Source organism: Protopterus annectens, chromosome 17.part0 (genome assembly GCF_019279795.1).
Source record: "Protopterus annectens isolate FY-2018-M chromosome 17.part0, PAN1.0, whole genome shotgun sequence".
Lineage (NCBI taxonomy): Eukaryota > Metazoa > Chordata > Ceratodontiformes > Protopteridae > Protopterus > Protopterus annectens.
This window is the reverse complement of record NC_056751.1, coordinates 253,060,504-253,080,997: the sequence shown is the minus strand read 5'-3', so window position 1 is coordinate 253,080,997 and position 20,494 is coordinate 253,060,504. Positions and strand designations below refer to the sequence as shown.

At 40.7% G+C, this 20,494-nt stretch overlaps 1 protein-coding gene across 1 annotated transcript in view; it reads left to right on the top strand.

Moving 5' to 3' along the window:
- Positions 1–19,957, top strand: part of DEPDC7 (DEP domain containing 7) — a 317,686-nt gene extending 297,729 nt beyond the window's left edge. Inside the window, exon 9 of the mRNA XM_044058996.1 lies at positions 19,590–19,957. Within this exon, the coding sequence (XP_043914931.1) occupies positions 19,590–19,804 (215 nt within the window). The 3' untranslated portion in view covers positions 19,805–19,957. The remainder of the gene's footprint in view (positions 1–19,589) is intronic.
- Positions 19,958–20,494: the final 537 nt, after the last annotated feature.

Genomic DNA, 20,494 nt, shown 5'->3' with positions numbered 1-20,494 from the left:
ACACTTAAAAATGTTCTTTGGCCACCTGTTATAGGCCCAGGCTGTTTCATAGTACTAGTTTCTTGATGCACCTTGACTTCGTAGATAGAAGGGCTCTGGCTTTTAACCTAAGCTACTTATCAATTAGTTTCTCTTTCTCTGGCCAGCTCTGGAAAAATGTTTCCTGGGACTCGAGCCTTGAGTGACAAGCTTGTCTACCAAGACTTTTAGTGAACTGGCTTATAAGATTTTGATTCCTCCTTGAAAACCATGGTCTTAGTCGACATCCCCCCCCCCTCCCCCAGAAAACAAACTTGGTATTTCAAAAAGATTGTGTCCTTAAGGGCTAACCCACCCACAAATCTAAAAGTGATAATGGAACTGTGCCTTAATCATTCCATTTACCCTCTGTTTTCTTCCATGGGCAGAGCCATGGTTGAAATACTTATCATAATTTGCATGTGCACTAAAATGCATACTTCCGAAGGGTATATATGGTCCAGAAGACTGATATTTATCTCCTTTGCCCCATTTATGTAGAGCTTAGAAGTGGTAAGCTAATACCAATAAACCTGTTGTCCATTGCAGTCAGCGCAACTGTTTCTAGTGCCTGCTATAAGAATATGCCCATTGCAGAAATGCTGCTGTTTAGGCAGCATACCTTAACCAGTGTTTGGCTCTTCATTCAAAGAATCAACTTTTCTTTGCCATGCCTGTGCTGCAGGATTTGATCAGAGTTTCTTCAGCCTTACAACCTCCTATCTTCTTTTCAGCACTGCTCTGAAGTCTTCCCAGATGTCTTCTTGTGAGAGGCCCTCTTGAAATAGAACAGATGTGTAATTACCACACAAGTCAATCTTGAGAATTACTGTCTATAGTTTGTTCATAACCTCCTCCTTGCTCCACTTTTGCTAGTAGGGCCATCCAACCATTGTGGGTGTTGCAGTTTTTTTCTTTTAATACTAAAAATGGGGAATGGAGCCAGAAATTTTAATTTTGTATTCTCAGCCTTTATATTGATGCCCCTATCTCCTCATGTACAGTTCTCCAAATGCTGCCCATCTGAGATGCTGAAGAAATTCTCTTTTTCAACTGTAACTCACTACAGAAGTGAAAATGTTCTCTCTCAGATGAGTAGGCTTGTTTATATAAGCAAGCTGTGCACAGGTTGTTTTTGGCAGTTGTAGACCCTTTGGGCTTTTATAAGCCACCAGTTCCATAGGGCAGAAATGGAAAGCATGGGGATGAGCACACTATCCTAACCCAGTTTGGTGATGCCACTACAGAGGCGTACCTCCAAGTATGGGCGCTAGTGGTCTTTGAAGATTTGTGCCAGGAGAGGACACGATCTCTCCAGTCACCCTCTGCATAGCTGTCTTGAACCGAATGAAACATGGAGTTTTTGCTTTTTGGGTTATGTACTGTTTTGATTTTTTTGAATGTTTGATGATCAGAGCTGTAAGGTTTAAACATCTGTAGTTTCAAATGGCCACTAACCAGAACTGTTTTCTGCAGGTAGTCACCTGTCTTCAAAGCTCCCCAGAGGCCTTGGAGTACATACATCTGTACTCTGGTGAAAAGCGCAGCATCTCCATGGAAGAAGTCTAATATAGTTACTTGGAAATCAGTTCTGGAGATCCCAACACAGTTTATGGACCTTGAGTGCTAAAAAAAAAAATGCATGGTGCTGTCTTCCTTGGGAAAAGTGTAAATGTCGTGTTTTTTTTTTTTTTTTTTCTGGTTGTGTGAAATTCAAACAGTAAAACCAAATACTTGTGGGGCAAAGAATCTTGTAGCAAATGTTGCTGGCTAGTATAGTGATTTTAATCTGGCTTTGTTCTTTAGCTTTTTTGGAGCGCTCAGCTGCATCAAGGAGGTGGCTTTGGTTGACCAGCTTATGGAGTGGTCTGCTGTTGCTAGATTTCACAGTTGAGCTTCAGAACCCTTTGAGTAGGAATAAAATTTGTCAGATTGGTACTTCTGAAAGAAATCTAGTCTTTTCATGGGTTTTAAAGACATGAAACTTGTCTGATGAGTGGGGAGCACTGCAGAGTGTATGGTGGAAACTTAACATCACTGTAGCTGAAAGCTTTATAGCTCTGTGTACTACAGAGCACTGTCTTACTGTATTACCATATTTGTGATGTCTACCACTCCCTTTTGTCAGCTGACCCCCCCCCCCCAAAAAAAAAATAGCCATGTAGACTGTCCCTGCTGGTTGAGGGACTGGATTACTAGATCCTCTTCTTGCTAATGATACAATTTCATTGCACTTGTACAGCCCAATGCCTGTTTAAACCTCAAGGCTTTGTCCTTTGGTCCTAGCGTGCCCTTATTGGTTTAGTTTGATTTTGGATTACTGTCTGTTATAGTTACTGCTGAGTAAGTGTTGAAATGGGTGTGCAGCGAGGGTAGTGCTGGTACAATATGAGAAAAATGCCTATGGCAGCTGTTGCCTTAGTCAAGTACTTGACACTTTGACTGACTGGATACCACAGTCTTTCATCTCTATAGTCTGCATTAGTCATAGGCTGAGAGAAATCAGGCCTACAGTTCAAAAGATGAATTGGCTTTTAGCACTAAAATTAAAATTCTTCCTGTAGATATAGAAGTTATTTAGAGGTGGATAAGAAACTGCTGGAAGGGTTAGTATTGTACTGTAAAATTGTTGTGCATTTGTATTCCAGTGAGGTGGGAACATTTGATATTCAGTTTCAAGCTCAAGTAGCTCCATTAATTAATTAGTATAGCTATTGAAAACACCTAAAAAAAACCTGCCTCTTGTAACCACCACAAAGTTGTAAAACGCATCTAAGTAGTTTCATTATTAATGTCTCTTGTATTTGTATTTTATGTACTTGCCGTAGCTTAGTCTGAAATGCACCTGTCCTGCATATTTAAGATGCATGTGTTTTTTGCCTTCACATTTGGTGATGCTGAGTACTACACTATCCCTATATACTGTGAATGTGTCAGTTTGTCCTCGGATGTTCACTTGAGCAGTATATCTTTATGCCGTTCCCACTGTCACCAGTACTAAGTTTTATTGCTTAGGAAGTTTCCATTAAAAATCCAACGGTTTTATGGCAGTGCAATGTGGCAGATTTGTGGGTAATTCATATTGCCTCAGGGTGAAGGGGGCTATAGTTGAGTCACCTTATTAAGCTGAGCCCTTGAGAGCAAAATGTAACCCCCCATGGATAGAATACGATTCACCCCACACACACACACACACGACTCTGCATAGCATTTAGTTCCTTACATAGCCTCGTTTTATAGAACATAGTTTACCAAAATTTCTAACCCAGTTCCATAGTTCAAAATAACTTTTACGCTGACAGTAACACAGCTGTTACCACTTTAACTGTTTGGCAAGAACTGCCATGTTTTTTCATGCAATGCCAAAAGGAAACAACTCCAGCTTTCTATTATACTTCCAACTGTTATCCAAGTTTATATAAGCTCTGATGTATACTGATAAGTTTTATATTGTCTATGTATTCTACTTTTATTTTAGTAATTTATTTTATTTTTGCATATTTCTGCTTTTAAATTTTTTTTGTCAAGTGTCTATTTTTGACTGTATTAATTGTGGAGCTTTTCTCCCCGGGCCTCCACTGAAAATGGGTTCCTGACCCAGTGGACTTTCCCGGTCAACAAATGTCAATAAGTAGCGTTTCTTCTTCTCTTGCTCTGTCCATTTATTTACTTTGTCTTCATAAGTAAGAAACTGTCCTCTTTTTTTTTCCTCCTTGAACTGGATTTAATTTGTGGTATTTCAGTGTTTACTTTCCTGTACTTGATCACGTTCTCTTTGCTCTTGCTGATGTAACCTCATGCAGAGCTGAACCATGCCAACGGAGTTTAACATGTATCCAGGTCAGCAGCTCAGTTATGTATACAGGGTACACTTCACAAGTATTAGACTTGTATACTGAAATAACCATTATGATTTTACCACACCCTTCCTGCTGCCGTTCACTCTTTCAGGTGAAATACCTTGGAGCGGGTTCATTTTCATGCTTGATTCTCGCGTGTGTATCCTTTTGCTTTCTTCCAGGCTTGTCTGGTAGGAATGTGGCTTCCCTGTTTGTAGCTCTAGCTTTCATAGTAAATCTTTTCACCCTCCAGGCTTTAACAGGGCTGAAAGGAAAAACTGGGCAGTGTTTGAGTCTTCAAAGGTCACTGTGACATGACTGTTGCAATGCATTCTGAAATTTCTGAGTCAGTGCTAATACCTACACTAATTTACTGTTAAGCTGGTGCCATTTATAACTTGCAGTCCATCTTAACAGATGGCTGAATATTTGTAAGTCATACTAAGAGATAGTTTTCAGTAACTGAAGATTGCAGGGTGTGTGGTAGCTGTAGAACTGGATTAATAATATATGGACTAGTAATTTATTTAATGGGCTGTGAATGCACTTCATTCTGTAAAGCTGGATTTGATTTAACCCTTCCATATGCATACTAGCTGTAGGTATTAGAGCATTTCTGAATGCAAGTAGCTGTACCTAGTAGGGTATAACCTACTGGTCACTTAATTGTGGAGCAATACTAATTACAGCTATTTATACGCACTTTTGTAACAAGTTGTTGTTGTGTCTTTCAGCTTTTCCCGGTTAGGGGTCGCCACAGCGGAACTCCGGTCTGCTAATGATTGGCAGTAGATTTTTACATGCAGAGTTGCCAGCTCTGATGCACAACCTTCAACGAAGGTACACCTATTCATGCATGTCTCCACACAGAAGATGCTCTAGCTGAGAATCGAACAGGACAGTGTCTTACTGTGAGGCGACAACGCTACCGCAGCACCACCACCGCAGTGCACTTTAGTAACAAGTAATCTCTTATTTTTTTTTTTAAACTGATTAATCACTTGCACTTGACAGCACTGTAATAATTTTAGCATTCTTCCTTCATTTTAATGGCATTTCATTTAAAAAAATGTTGCATTAATGTATTTTCAGTAGGAGACCCATCTTCCTAAACATTTTCTGAGAAGTACTTTGAGAGCTTAAGTGTGATCTAGAATACGTAATAATTCCTTTGGATTTAAATGCACAGAGCTATACAGAAGTTTAGATCTGCAGCTAAACAGAGGAAGCATCATTTGCAGCATATGTAACAAAAATGCATTTTAAACAAGTCCCTAAGTACAAAGAAAACCAAATGACTTCATATAGGTTATGCATAGTTTTTGTAATGGTTTGTCTCCAACCGTTTGGGTGATGCAATAAACAGCTCTGGTCATGCATAACAGAGCTACTAAAACAGGACATCTTAAACAGTATTGCGTTCTTTTACAATGATCTCATTTAGTTCTGCTGTGACTATTTTTCACGAGAGACCTTTCTTCCCGTCATAAGTTCCTTCCTTCTCCTTTGGCACATTTTTTGAGAGAAACTCACCCTCCCCATTCTGAGACACCCAACTTTCTTGAAAAACCCTTTCTACCATCATTAGGGTGCCTATGTGCAGGGAGCCAGTTTAAATGAGTACCAGGTTTGAGAGACCTTGTGACATGCTCAAGTTTATGCTCTATTATAGCTGCCAGTGCTCATCCTAACGCATAAAATAAGGTGACTATGAGAGAGTATGGCAGCAGGACACCAAGGAATGCAGGAAGTCTTACCCTTTCCAGTGCCAAGGAAATAAGATTAACCTGCGCCAAACAATATCCGAATGGCAAACTGTTTTACTTTCTGCTATTCCCATTAATGGGAAATCTCTGTATAGACTGTAGATGTTTTAAATACCTCTTCAAAGTAGATGTAAAGATACAAAACTGACTCCAGCCGTATTTCAAAACATTACAGGCTGAATCTGCAATGTAGAGCAATGAACAATGCAGGTTTTGTAGCTGCTATGTTGAAAGGCATGTTCTAGCCTACTAAGTCAAAGGTTTGGGAACTGTTCCTTATGACTGCTGCTTATATTCTTCCATTTAAGAATATTTTACAGCATTGATCATTACAGTGAGCAGTTGTAAGCCACCCTTTTGGAAAACTAAGTAATTTTGTATATTTCTGTGCACAGGAGCAGGGGTCTTCGGTTTTCCCCTTGTGCGTAGATTTTTCTTCAGGTCACGTTTACCACTTTTTCTTTATGGTGATGGAAGTGGTCAGTAGGTAAAATGCAAATGTTTTTGGGGGTTGGGTTTCTTCTATGTCCTTGCTATTCAAAAAGTGTGCGTAGCATGGGTATATGTAAGCTGATCAAATAAACATGAGAGAGACTTGCATTCATCATCAATTCGTCTGTGTCGAATAAATAAACAATAAACTGTTCATACTTTGTGCATAACCCCAGCACATCAAAATTAAAATGTCGATATTACACCATTGTCTGTCAACTTTCCTGTCAACTAAATGGCAAGTCTAACTTTGCCACACCCGTGCATGTGTGATGCAAGATATACAGTCTTACTGTTGAATTCTGTTGTCTTTTATGGAGAGTGGGATAAGCCAGTGTAGGAGAGCGGAACTCCAAACTGATATACAAAGCTATCTGGAAGATAGAACTCTAGCTTTAGCCAAAATTCCTTTCAGAGCATTTCTGTGTGTGAACGGAGTATCCGCACACTATTATACTCTTATCATGGGGATCAATGCTGCAGTCGCACATCGAAAGTGTTTGGAATTGGCCACAGGTGGTAATCTGTGCTTAGGCTGGAATTATAAAGCAGTTCTGTTTTGTTCCCCGATGCCAGGTTGCCTGCACTGTCTAAAGCATTGTCTGGAGTCCTTGTAAAGGTATGAGTAACCAGTGATGTATTCCATTTGCTTTTTGCAATTTTTTGCTGTTGAATATGGTCTCTTGTTCTCATGCTCCCTGTTAAGTACATTTGTCTTGGTTCTAGGCCCTTAAAACCACTTCAAAATAAGTGACTACTGTTTGTTTGGTCTTGAGGGTTGGCGGCAGTCCTGGATAGCAGCCAACAAAAGTGCCTAAAGGAGACTTTTGTCTCCAGTGTTTTGTGCAAGTTTCATAGTGTATTTAATCAGCTTTACCAATGATTAATTTAAGAAAACCCTCGCTTGATAAGGCTAGAAACTTTAAAGCATCTTAAGATCAAATGCCTGGTCACTGTAGCTGGGACTTTTGCTCTGTCCTGCAGAAGTCCTTCACATGAAAAACCAAAAAGATAAAATAGACAAATGCCAGAAACAAAGTAGTGTGAAGGAAGCACACTTGGTGAGTAAGATTTCAGCAGACCTTCCAGTCCCAACTGGGACTTAATGATTCCAACATGACCATTGTTGAAATTTCTAGAATTCAACTGTGGGCTGCCTGCTTCAGGCGCCAGTTACATGTCTGACTTAGGAATAAAAGGCTGTAGCAATTACTAGGTACCCCCCCAGCCGAGGTGCAAACCCCCGCCATGTATTCCTATCGGCCTTTACACTGTGTATGTGGGCTTCCTGTTGCCTTTGTTTTGGTAGATTTTTTTCCAAGGCCCTTTCTGCATCTTTGTTGCTTATTCATTTTGTCCCACACTTTCTGCCAATACCGGGTCTTTAGGTCTGATAGCACCACTCCAGTATTGAATAGTATACCTAGCTTCAGTCAGTTTAATTCGTTTACATGTACTTTCAGAAGAGCATTTGATAGAGAGCACCCTCTGTCCCAGCACCCAACCTTCTCCCTCCACAGAATCCAGTCCCCCTGGTTACACATTCTGGGGCCCACCACAAAAAAGAGGCATCCTACCTTGGAATGATCATCTAATTCTGATGCGGAAGCGAAGACTTTATCTTTCTCTTACCAGTTCCATTTCCCCCACAGGATACAAGACAGAGGATTGTTGCCCCTGTTCAGAGGATATTTTGCTTAGTGAAATGATTTAGAGCAGATTTCTGTGACTACCTTGTAAAATTAGTTTTTGACTATCTGATTTGTGAGAACCCAACATTTCCTAGAATGTTGTTGTTTGAGACTGATTTTATTGAACTGGTCTATTAAGCTCTGTCATAAGAAGTTTGCTAGATTTTGCAAGTTGTAGAGGTGCTTGTACTGGCCCTATAAGAATACAGTTGCTAACCCACCCGTGGCCTCCCTAGTTGCATTTAATTTATTTAAATTTGCTTTTCCTGTGAACAACCTGCTACATTAAGAAAACAATATCCTTGATAAATTTGGCAAGAATTTTACATTGCTGCAAACCTAGCTGTTATGGCTATAAATTTATGACCTAGTAACGATGAAGTTCCTAAACTGTGAGGATGTGATTCAAGCAGCCAGGGTGAAGCATTTAGGGATATGATCCAGGCTGGTACTAACTGCACCTTAAAGCTTATTCATGGATGCCTGTTTCCAGGAGAGTACTTCAGGTACAGTTATTACAAGGCATGCCTAGTTGAGACAACCCCTTCTCGAGCACTTACATCTTCAGTAAAATCTAGAAGTACCCAACCAAAATCAGATTGTCCAGTGTATTGATTCAAGGAAATAGATGACTTTTTGTACTTTTGCTGAGCTGCTCTAGATTTATCCATCCTGAGTGTGTGAAATAGAAGTTCCTAAATGCCCTTCAGGAAATTCCTTAGTTTAAGAAACTTGATGAAACATAGTAACACTTTCCACCCTAAGTTGCTTCAATCCTTCCCCAAATAGGACAGTCTCAAAGGGTGCAGGCAGGAAAATCCCACTCCTGCAATTTTTTTTTTATTGCTCAAGCAATTGACTATTTTTTTATGACCAGACTCTAGGCCTACAAAAACTAGAAACAGGCTCTGCTGGTGGGGAAAGTAATCCCTGTCTTTGTGAATTGCTTAGTCTGATAGAGCTGTTATTCTGTTTTACCTGTTCCATGTTTTTTGTTTTGAGAAACCTGTTTATTTGCACACAGAAGAAAAACACCAAGCCAGACACTTTAATTACCCAGACTGCATATTTCATATGCTTTTTTTCATTGGATAATTTGAGTGATACTCTAGCAAACTGAGTATGTCCTTGTTTCTACTGATGAGAAGACCTGCAAAAACTAGAAGCACTGACTCCCTGCTAGTTATTTTTTCCACCCACCATCCCATTCCTTGATCTGCTTGTTAAACTTTGTGATTTTTAAGCTGCACACCCGTACTGTAAATGGAGCCGTTTTTATCCTGAATTATTTGCCTTTCCTTGTGCTTATTTTGAAAAGTGCATCTTGTCATCAGTTATACTGATTTACTTTCTCTGAATTCATTATGTAATAGCTATTGGATAAAGTAGTTTTATTTTTACACTCCAAGCTCTGTTTTTTGCATCAAGATGACTGAGGATTTTCCATCTAGTGGCAGTGGATGGTAGCCTGGTCTGTGTAGATTGGAAAAACACTAGAGATTTTTGCATGTAGTTTTATTGGCCAGAGCTTATTAATTGGCATACCTTTTTTTAGTGCCTTTATAAATTCTGCACAATTGAGTGGCTCTTAGCTCATTTCTACAAATCAAAGTACTTTTATTGAGTAAGCACACCTTTATAAGCTGTTTAAAGTACACTGCTGTTATCTTGACTAATTGTATTTCCTAAAATCTAGGTTTTACTGGTAGCATTTCACAATGTGCTTTTACATGGGTCTAAGTTTGGCTAAATAAAACAGTGCAAACTGCTAAATCTCGAACGGAAGAGTGAAACAAAGCAGTGAGCAAGGACATCATTGAAAAAAAAAGTATCAAGTCCATAGTCTGCCAACAGAGCAAACAAAACCAACCAATGTGGGGGCTGTGCCCCCGCACACACCCAGCTATACATGTACCACCTCGGAGAATAGGGCAAATTTTAAAAGGTTTCCCTTCACTTACAGAATGCATTGCATTACTTTCTGGTTGTTGGCCAACTATGGTCATTCAATTAATTTATTTTCATTGATGTCCTTGTTTGCTGCCTTTTTTCTGCTCTTCTGTTCGAGATTTAGCCATTCACATTTTATTCTTTTTGGTAGCCACATGGACCCCTTTTTATTAGGAGGATTGGGATTATTCATCTAGTGGCAGTAGGTGTTTGCCTGGCCTAAATGTTTTCGTTTTATTGGTCAGATTTGCAGTGCTGGTATAAATACAGCATACTTGCAAGAGCTGCTTGCTGTCAGTACCCTGTACAGATGTGAACCTGTAGAAGCATATATTCCCTTTAGAACTGCCTATAAAGTGGTACAATGTAAAGCAGTAAATATAGAGCAAATAGCCTGCACACTGACTAGCTTGAAGCAGTAAAGTTGCACATTGAGTGGCAGTACTGTTAAGTATTTTATAGCCTAGTCTGCCTCCAACCCCCTCCCAAAAAAAGCACACTTAATGGTAGTTTGTAACTCCTGCATGCTGCACCCTTGTAGCTCACCAGTTAGGGGACCAGACAACATGTAGTTGCAATTTCCTAATTTTTCTGCAGCCAGCCTGAGAGATATGGGTTTCATGAGACAATGTAGCAGATATGTTTGCTGACCCCCACTTAATCCTTAAAGTAACTGATACTGTATGCAAGAGTTGTACATACACAGTGTCTCTGGAAGCTAAACACTCGCATAAAAGTGCACATAAGCTTCTCAAAACCACATGCACAGTGCACAATACACAGACCCAAATATGTTAAGGCACTTAAATGCAATCTTCCAAAACAAAGTCTGCTAGAACACCCATCAAACATTATCCTCAGCAACCCAAAAGTACTAAACAAAAAGCAACCCCTAACATACAGCCTCAATCAGTGGAGCCCCAAATACAAAGCCTATAGGGCAAGCAAACACACTTCCCAGGACACTACTGATAGAGCCACTGTAAGACATACTGGTGCTCCTTTAACCAGACTGAACAAGAAGATAATGGTTAGTTGCCTATCTGGAGCCAGGATCTATCAAAGTACCCATGTTCTCAAGTGACTGTGCACCACAGGTACTAGTAGGATTCCATTATATGTCCATGTATACGTAAATGATCTGAGACCTGCTTCCCTAGACTGTACAAAGAGGAGCCATTCTAGATCTCTGTCTCAGGCTGGTATGAGTGTAGCATTGAGCAGCTTATTACCTTCACCAAAAATGATGCCACAGTACCAACAAAAGATTTGATTTTAGCAGTCTGCCGAGTTTCTGGTGCATTCTCTAGGGATCCAATATTTGTAAACCTGGGAAAACATGGTTAACAAACCATGTTGCTTTGCCATGGATGGTCTGCATCTGTCCCCTCTAGGCTTTTAAATACTAGCTAAAACTTTATCCTTCCCCTATTGCCTTTTTTAGGCAATGTCAAATTGACAAACCTACCGACATAACACCTTGAGGTTCAGTTGAGCTGATTTTGCTACTGCTCAATTCCATAAGCCTAAACAAAAAGCTAAACTCCCTCCAAGCCCGCCTTATCCTAGAGAATATAGAACATCTGGTCAGTTACCAAGACGTGTTTTAAAGCTGCAGAGACTACCCTGGCAGTGCAATATTTCAGTGCCTTCTGCACGGACTGGGACAAAAGGTGGCGTCTCAATATACATCAATATATCTCTAGGTTGGCTTAACAAGATGAGAGTCTCTCTACATACAGCACCATAGATAAAATCCTGTACCATATCCTAGCAAGCTATAGGTCACCCTCTGTCCTGTGAAACTTAGTGCATATTTAAACCTATTGGAGACTCTGACCATCTAACCCAATGCCTTACTTATTGGGGACTTCAATTATCCTTCAAATGGTTGGGAATCCTAACATGGCCCCAAATCTGCAGGCACCGGGATTCTTGGACTGCGTAAATACAAACACCCTTAAGCAGTTTGTGTATACATCCACTAGAGATTTTAACATACTGGACCTTGTACTCACAAATGTAGAAGAATGCTGTTGCAGTCCCAGTGTTATGCCCTCCCTAGTAAGGTCGGAGTCTCCTTCAAAATAAACTCTGACCCCCAGTAACAGTTGAACTATTCCAAGGCAGCCTACCTTTTATTAAGCAATAGTTCGTCAAAATTCAGTACCCCTCCCAAGTCCAGAAAACACAGCCTATGCAGAATTGTTCACAGGAACTCTGTACAACTGTCAGAGGCTGCTGTACTTACCAAACGTAAGCCCAAAAATAACCCCAACCCCCCCCCCCCCCCGGTGGCATCCCAGATTAAATAGGTTATGCAACAAAAGGGAAACGATGGCTAAAATCAGGAAGTACAACTCCCATAAAGATGAGAAAACTTCTCAAAATAAGAAGGCAGATAAAAGGGCTGATAAGTCCAATAAATCCAGTTTTGAGGTCAAGATAGCCTCCCAGGCAAAAGACAACCATAAGGCCTTCAGGTATGTCAGAAGCTTCAAAGCAGCACACAGCAGTGTGCTGAACTGGTGGTTAATGGGTCCACATTCACTAAGCTGGGCAATATTGCGAATCTGCCGGCTGACAAATTCAGTTCCAGCTTTACCCCGCTATTCACTTCCTAAAGATCTTCAAACATATTCCCTTCAGCTATATATAGAGAGAGCATGTCCTGGCTGTGCTTGGTAAGGCCAAGAACACAGCCTTTATGGGCCCCAATAATAATCCAGGATGCCTCCTGAATAGTCTAAAACATGACCAATCAGGGCCACTGGAGTTGCTATTTAACTATAGTGTTAAAACAGGCTTCATGCCAAGAGAATAGAGCTGCAACTGTCGTTCCTCTACATAAGGGCAGACAATCAGCAGATCCCAGAAACTACAGACCCATTAGTCTGACAAGTTCTGTATGCAAAGCCATGAAAGAATTATGGAAATGATCAGCAAAGACAGACCTTCAGACAACCAGATCCATCCAAATTTGGCTTTGTCAAATGAACTGAACCTGGTAGACTTTGAGAAGGTCACCAAAGCAATGGAGTGCTGAGGAGCTAGGTAGGAGGTACCCCCCACAGAAGGGGAGCAGTTAGAATTATTCATTGATGTTCTTAGTTTCCAAAAAATTGGATTCCAGTGTAGACCTAAAGTCTAAACACATTTATGGGAGTAATAGGTTCAGGATGCTTTACATACGTACAAGCCTTCCTGATTGATCTCTCATAGCGGGCCTTTCTAATAACCCTGGACATGAGTTATGATCATCTTCCTTTTCCTAGTCGCAGTAAATTTTCTCTTTGGGGTGAGATTCCCCTTTCAGCTCTTTTTTTTTTTGCCATTTGGGTTCCTTTTTGCTCAGTCTTTATAAAATGGCTGACCCCAGCTTTTGCACACCAAAGACACGGGGGCTCATTTTTGGATATGGATGCTTCCTGGTTCATAGGGCAAAACTAGGTTATTGACCAGGATGCCCTTGTAAGCCTAGCCAAGAATTTCACCCATGTTCCCACAAAGTTGGCACCTATTTTCCCTGTCCAGCAGGAATACAGGTGGGATTCCAGGGATATATTTTGTTTCCCATCCAGACGTCCAGGTTCCTCATAGAGGGCTAGCAAGGTACACTGCTTGGCATGGAGAGAGAGTCTGTTCCACAGAGGGGGAGTCGTCGGGACAAAATCTATCCCACCAACAAGTTCTATTAATGTCAGACCAGGTTTTGGCCTTGCATGCGGGTTGAATGAGTGGAGTTTGACTTATGGATATGCAGGAACTCCATTAAGGCTGAATCTGAGATGGCCTTGTGTGCCAGACACAGGTCACCTCTAAGCACCTTGTATGAGACTGAGTAGAGGGGCAGGGCTTTTAGCCTATCTGTATAGGATAGGTGTTTAAGACCCTGGATTTTCTTGGTCAGGAACATCTGTGGTCTCCAACTGCTACATGTGCTTGGCAAGGTACATTCCGCAGGGGGCATTGTACTCTATAATGGGTCTGATAAGGGAGGAGTACAGGGGTGTTATGACGACCTTGTTCCTGGATGAAATAACCTTACTTATGAGGAGGGTCATATAGAAAGCCTTCTGTACAATGGAGGCAATGTGGTGGTCAAAAGTCAGATTGCTATCAACCTGGGTGCCCAATTCCTTCATGACTGATTGCATGCTTAGCACATTGATAATTAGTGGGGATGCTATTTTCCCCAAAGGGGATAATTATGCATTTCTTGGCATTCAGTTTGAGGTGATGCTTCTGGCACTAAACATTAGTTTGGGTAAGGCCCTCTTACAGGATGTTCACATCACTAGGGGAATTTGACAGTGCCCAGCTTGCAGTCATCTGCAAACATGGTCAGCCACAGACAACTGGTTTTGTCGTGCACCTAAGAAAAGTATATCCCAAACAGAGACCCCAAGATCAATCCTTGGGGTATGCCATTTGTTTGCTACTAGAGGTGGATTCCCCTATTTTTAGTCTGTTCTATCCGTGAACCCGTTTGTTACCCATCTGGTTACATACGGGTTGATGCCTAGCTGGGAGAGTTTATCTGTTATGCCAGAATGGGGAATAGTGTCGAAGGCTTTGGCTAGGTGTAGGTAGGAGGTGTGCACCATCTTCATCTCATCTATGGCTTTGGTGACTGTTTCAAAGAAGGTGACCAAGTTTAAAAGGCATGATCTCCCTTTGACAAAACCAAACTGTGTGGGATCAAGCATTTGGAGGTTGCCAATGTCCTTGTGTAAAAGGTCCATGATGATTCATTCCATGGTCTTGCAAGATCAGGCTAGATATAATTGCCTGGGTCAGTGGATGCTCCACCTTTGTGTAGAGGGATGACAGTGGCTGTCCTCCAATCTACTGGGATGAAGCTGGTACACAGGCTTTGGTTGAATAGGGTGCCTAGTGGTGCTGAAGGCACTTGCCGGAGTTCATGTAGGACACAGCCAGGGATGTTGTCGGGTCCCATGGAGGCTGTATTTTTTTTGCCATTGAGAGGGCATTAATGACCTGCTCCCTGGTGATGAGGGGAGGGGGCAGGTGCTGGGGATGTCCTGGTTTACTGATGGAGGGGACAGGGGGTAAAGTTTCTGCCAGCAGGTTGGCTATATCTATGGTGTTTGTGTATGTGATATTCTTTACCACCAATTCAGAGCAGCATCAGAGGGAAAAAAAGCTAAAAGATCAGTTATAGATTGTATTTATATAGCTGAACATCAGTCTAAGCCAGCAGAAGTCAGTTTCTTTCCTACTTACCATGAAAGATTCCTAGGGTTAATACAGGGCACAGTGAAGTACAAAGTGATTCTGTCTTGGGCAAAGATTGCATAAACCATTTCCTTTTAATTAACTTCCAAAAACACTTGGAGCTTTAAGGTATGTCTATGTTCATTTTGGTAGTACCGAATGCAAAACTGCATGTGAAGAAACTCCAATGATTGTGTCCTTTGAGAGCAGCAGTGTTATTACCCTTGAACAGAGTGCATCTGTGATCCCGTCTCTTAGGAAGGCATTCCTGTGGTATGACGAAATTTCCCTCAGCCTAGGCTTCCCCGTCAATATCCTAGATAATTATTTTATTTGTTTTGACATTTGTTAACCGGGTATATCTGACTGAGCAATAGCCCATTTTCAGTGAAGACCTGGGGGGAAAGCCCCATACAGAAAACCATTACAATTACAAAGATGAGTGCAAAAAAAAATGGTTGCGAACAGATAATAGAATTTACAAGATATTTTAAATTCATAGTATACAGCTTAAAAGTTTAAATAAAAACATAAGTCATTAGAGCAAAAAGTTAATCAAGAGGTGGGACTCTGTAGGTAGGGAAGTAGTTGTAAAGGGTAGTAAGAAATGTAAGACACAGAAGAAAGAGAAACCTAAATGTACACAAGTTTGTCTGAAGGAAGGGAAAAAGAGAGTAGATAAGAGGAGTAGATTAAGGTGAAGTTAATAGACAGTAGAGGAGTAGAGGAGTAGATTAAGGTGAAGTTAATACAGTCAGTCAGTGTCTGAAAGATGTTGTGATTGGTTTTGGCATGAGCAGATCCAGGTGTTTTGTGGTGTTTCTTTTAAAACTTTTTTGAAGGTATGAGTATGGGGAAGATTTCTAATGTTCAATGGGAGTTTGTCCCAGGCTAGCACAACTGAATAGCTATGTAAGTGATGTCCTATTACTTTTTTTGGCTTGTGGATGGCTAAGCGAAACTGATCAGAGCTCTGCAGAGAGTGGGAGGGGGTGTAAAGGGGTATACGGGAAGAGATGGCTAGTCAGGAGGAGGGTTTAAAAATGGAGTGAATCAGTGACAGTTGAGAGATTAGGTGGGGGAGTTATAAACATAAATAGTAAATGACTGAAGATGCCGCCAATCTTCATTTAGCTAAATCAAAGACTTCATATGCCTTTCACAACAGTCACCTGAATGGAGGGCAGATCTCCTCTTTATAGACCTTTCTGGCTAGGCACGTGTGATCTACATAGCTCCGGTTGAATATGTGGGTCCTACCCCTGGATTATGAATTTAACAATAGGGTAGAATCCTTATACCTAAACCCAAATTCCACAGGACAAGAGCTGGGAATTTTTGCGGCTAGAACATGCATCATTTACCTTCCCCATGAGTAGCTAATCAAGAAATAATGCCCAATACCATAAAATCCTGTCTGAAGAAATCAATATCATATTGGTGGAGAAACCAGGAGAATGACTTTCTCATCCCGCATTCCTGCAGATATATTTTCAAAGGTCCTAGCCCTTTACTCTAAGGCATGTATCTGCCATTTCAGCATTTTCTTGTAGACCCACCAGTCGCTTCTTACTTCGATGCCTTCTACATCAGACCCCAGGGGAAGCCCATTCCTCCAGCCCATAGCTTGAAATTTATTATAGGGGAACTGACCCTTAACTTTTTCAGCCAGTCTGAAGTTTTCAGTAAAGATCTGTGATTTCCAGGTCTTGTGTAATGAACTCTGTAACTGAAGCCCCCTCAAAGACCATTCCATTTTTCCTGCCTAAGGTAGCATCAGAACTTGATTTAAACCACAATCATTCACCTTGCTGTATTTCAGCCCAATTCCCAGAACCAAGGGGAAGACTTCTACATACCATGGATTTGCACAAGCAAGTTATACCGTACTAACAATGTAAGGGACATTACAATGGAGTCTCTTATGCCAGGAAGTGGAGAAAATCAGTGGGCAAATCTTGTATTGACTTTAGACATGGCTCATGTGAAAATCTTGGTAAGGCAAGGATACATTTCCCCAGGGCAGCAGCAAGGGTATCGGTATGCACTTGCCTTCTCTCTGCAGAGTGGCAATATTATAGCAAAGACCCACACCTGGGTGTGGGTAATGCTGGATTTACCCACGGTTGGTGTGGTTTGGTCACGAGGGAAGCCGAGGACCAAACAAAGCCAACCGGGTAATCCAGCATTACCCACACCCGTGGTCATTTATTATACAATGACATTATTTAAGAAAAAAAAATAATTACTTTTCTTAAATAATGGCATTGTATAATGCCTCCTTGCAGCCCTTCCGCAGCTGTCTGGTATTCTGCGGCAGTTCTGATGTACTGCGCATGCGTATGCCTATGCAGTACATCAGAGCTGTGGGCAAAAGCAACGGAGAAAGCAAGATCTCTGTTGCTTTTTACAAACTGTCTCGCTATGTTAAGCGAGTTTAACATAGCGAGACAGCTTTAAAAAAAGCAACGGAGAATCTCCGTTGCTTTTTTTTAAAGCTCTCTCGCTAGGTTAAACCCATTTAACATAGCGAGACAGTTTTGAAAAAAAAGCAACGGAGAAAGCAAGATCTCAGTTGCTTTTTAAAGTGTCTCGCTATGTTAAATGGGTTTAACATAGAGAGACAGCTTTTAAAAAAAAAAAAAGCAACGGAGATGCTCCGTTGCTTTTTTTAAAAGCTGTCTCGCTATGTTAAACTCGTTTAACATAGCGAGACAGGTTGTAAATAGCAACGGAGATCTTGTGTTCTGGTTGTAAACAGCAACGGAGATCTTGTGTTCTCCGTTGCTGTAAAAAAAATATTAATGGGTGGTCATGGTATAATAATCTGGTTGGTAGTAAAGCATAAATAGCATCACGCAGTTCACATTCCAGGAAAAGTGAGCAAAATTTTCTGATCCACTCCTCCAGTCCTAATTCAGATATGGTGTTGGTCTGTCCAAAGAAATGTGGCAGTCTAAGCCTGCTTGCCAGTTGGAGTGCGGTCACTCTCCTCGGAGAGCAGCAGGACAAGGGGAGGTAGTTGGATGCATTTTCCATCCAATGGCACAGGAGCACAGCAGTCCCTCCTCCCTCTTGTTACATACCCTGTAACTCATGGAAATGTCCCTTATTTATAACCTGTCAACAGTGCAAGTATCTGGTAATCCTTGCTTGATTTCTAGAATGTTTGCTAGTGGTTTGTGTGTGTTGTGGAGGGAGGGACGCTGACAAGTTTAAAGGTTCTGCGTGCGACTTAAAGCATGTATTCACTGAGCTTTTTCATAATTTGCTGGATTATGATTGTTGGAGAGAACCAACCAAAGGCCCTGTTTAGAATATTCCCTTGTAGATTGGATGTTTCAATAAGAAAATCTTATGCTGACTTTATAATCCATATAATGGAAGATGACTTGATATGAAAAAATATTACATTGGCGAAGTTTTAGAATAGATTCTTCAGCATACCATTGAGTAGGCGTGCTTGGAAGCAGTTAGTGGTGGCTATTTGATCTAAACTGGAAGCCTCTGGAGGACATAACTTCATATTTTGAGAGTTTTTTTTTGCTGTTTTTGTTTCAAGAATTTTAGGTTTGCTAACTCACAATGAGCAATCTTGGTCTTGCTGTTGCTGGTGGTCGGAGCCAGCTAAGAGTTTAAAGGGATTGTAAGTAACATTTATGTACAACAAAGTGCAGCTTACAATGCAGCACCCTGCCATTCTTATAAAATGCTGCTTTGCAATGTGCGGTTCACAAGTTTGATTCTTTAAGGCTCCTCCTTCATGGAGCCTGTTTGGTTTTCCTGCAAGTTCTCATTGAGGTGTCTTAATTTCACATTACAAAGATGTTGGCAGGTGGCCTAGTTGACAAGTCTGCCTTAAATGCAAATGGGGGTGGGGGTCCTGCAGTGTAATCGTATTTCATACAAGGGTGATTCTTGCCTTGTTACACATTGCTCTCTTGGATGGGCTCTACCCTCTGTAACCCAGAATATTAGTAAAGCAGATATTGAAGTGGACATTATGGTTTTGATAATGGAGATTCTAATATCTAACCAATAACCATATGGGTTAAGCTTTTAGTAGATCCCTTTGCCAGTAATGTGTTCATGAAGATTGTAATTTGAGTCCGTGTTAAACTAACAAAATGCATGTAACCATGTTGTAGATTTGTGGACAGGCCTTGTAAGAATGCAGTCTGTATTAGCAGTTTTTTTTTGTTTTTATATTGTGTCGAAGCCTACACGTGATATTTTAACATTTTGAGAGTTCCAAGGAGAAAATACTTCAAATGTAACTGAGTTTCATTTGCTTTGAGTACTGCAGCAGTATTTTTGTGTTATAAATGTATCTGTGGAAGCAGTGTTTTTCTCCATATCTGCATAAAACATGCTGCTGCCTCTCTTGTTTTGATCCTGCCACTGAATAACCATACTTGCCTTAAAATGACACTCTAGTACAAATCTTGGAATTTTGGGACAGGATAGTGCCTCACCCTATGAAGTAACAAGTGATAAATTGCATGAAAAAAATTGGGTGATGCATTTCTGGTGTGTTTCAAGATTTGTTGACTTGTCAAATTTTACTTGTTAAATGCAATTTTTTTTATTGGCAGGGTATACGTTTTGTCATCGACTTGATCACAGTGAATATAAACAAAATGCAAAGAAGACTACAAATGATGAACTGTTGTCTTTGCTGAAGACCATACATCTGAACATGCAGATTTCACCAAAGGAAAAGAAAAGGCTACTTGGTCAGTTTTATAAGGGGCATCCTGAAATCTTTATTCAATATTTTGATGCAATAGCAATTCACATTGATTCCTAAATTATGGCTGTAGAAGTAGCCTTATTGAATAAAAGTTATGAAAATGTTAAGTTAAAAATGTGAAATATTGTATTATATTTATATTTTCTTAATGTGTATTAAAGATTTGTTAATGTAATATATTGACATAATAAAGACTACTTTGTTCCATGGCATCTTTTGTAATTTTTTTTTTTAAAGATCAAAGATAATGATCATCTTGACTTGTTTCGTATAAGATGCGTTTTGACTTTTTAAAGTATTTGTGTGGTTAATTTTCCATGGGCATAGAGGTCTAGTGTATGTAAATGCAGACATCCACAAATATATGTACAGATTTTTAAGGTTTCTAGTATTTCTCTGTTGCTTAGCACTGCATGGTGGGTGGTGCAGATGTTTGTTTCGCTGTTGCAGTCCTTACTTATGGGTTATCCGGCCTCCTGTAGCCCTCTATCGGCCCAAGTACCAAAGGTAAAGGAATATGATGTCTGCTGCCAGCGGTTGTATTGGACATCAGTGTCCCCAATACAAAAGGAGGCAGCCAACGTCACTTCCTCAGTCTTCTTTGCCGCAGAGCCCGAAGCAGAAGCTTTTTTACATGAGTGCCGGTTGGCCGTTTAGCTTTTCGATTTCCGACTATGAAAGTTGAAGCCAGCTACAGTTAAGTACCCCATTGGGGATCCTCTTTTTCGTGCTTAACGATTGTCAGAA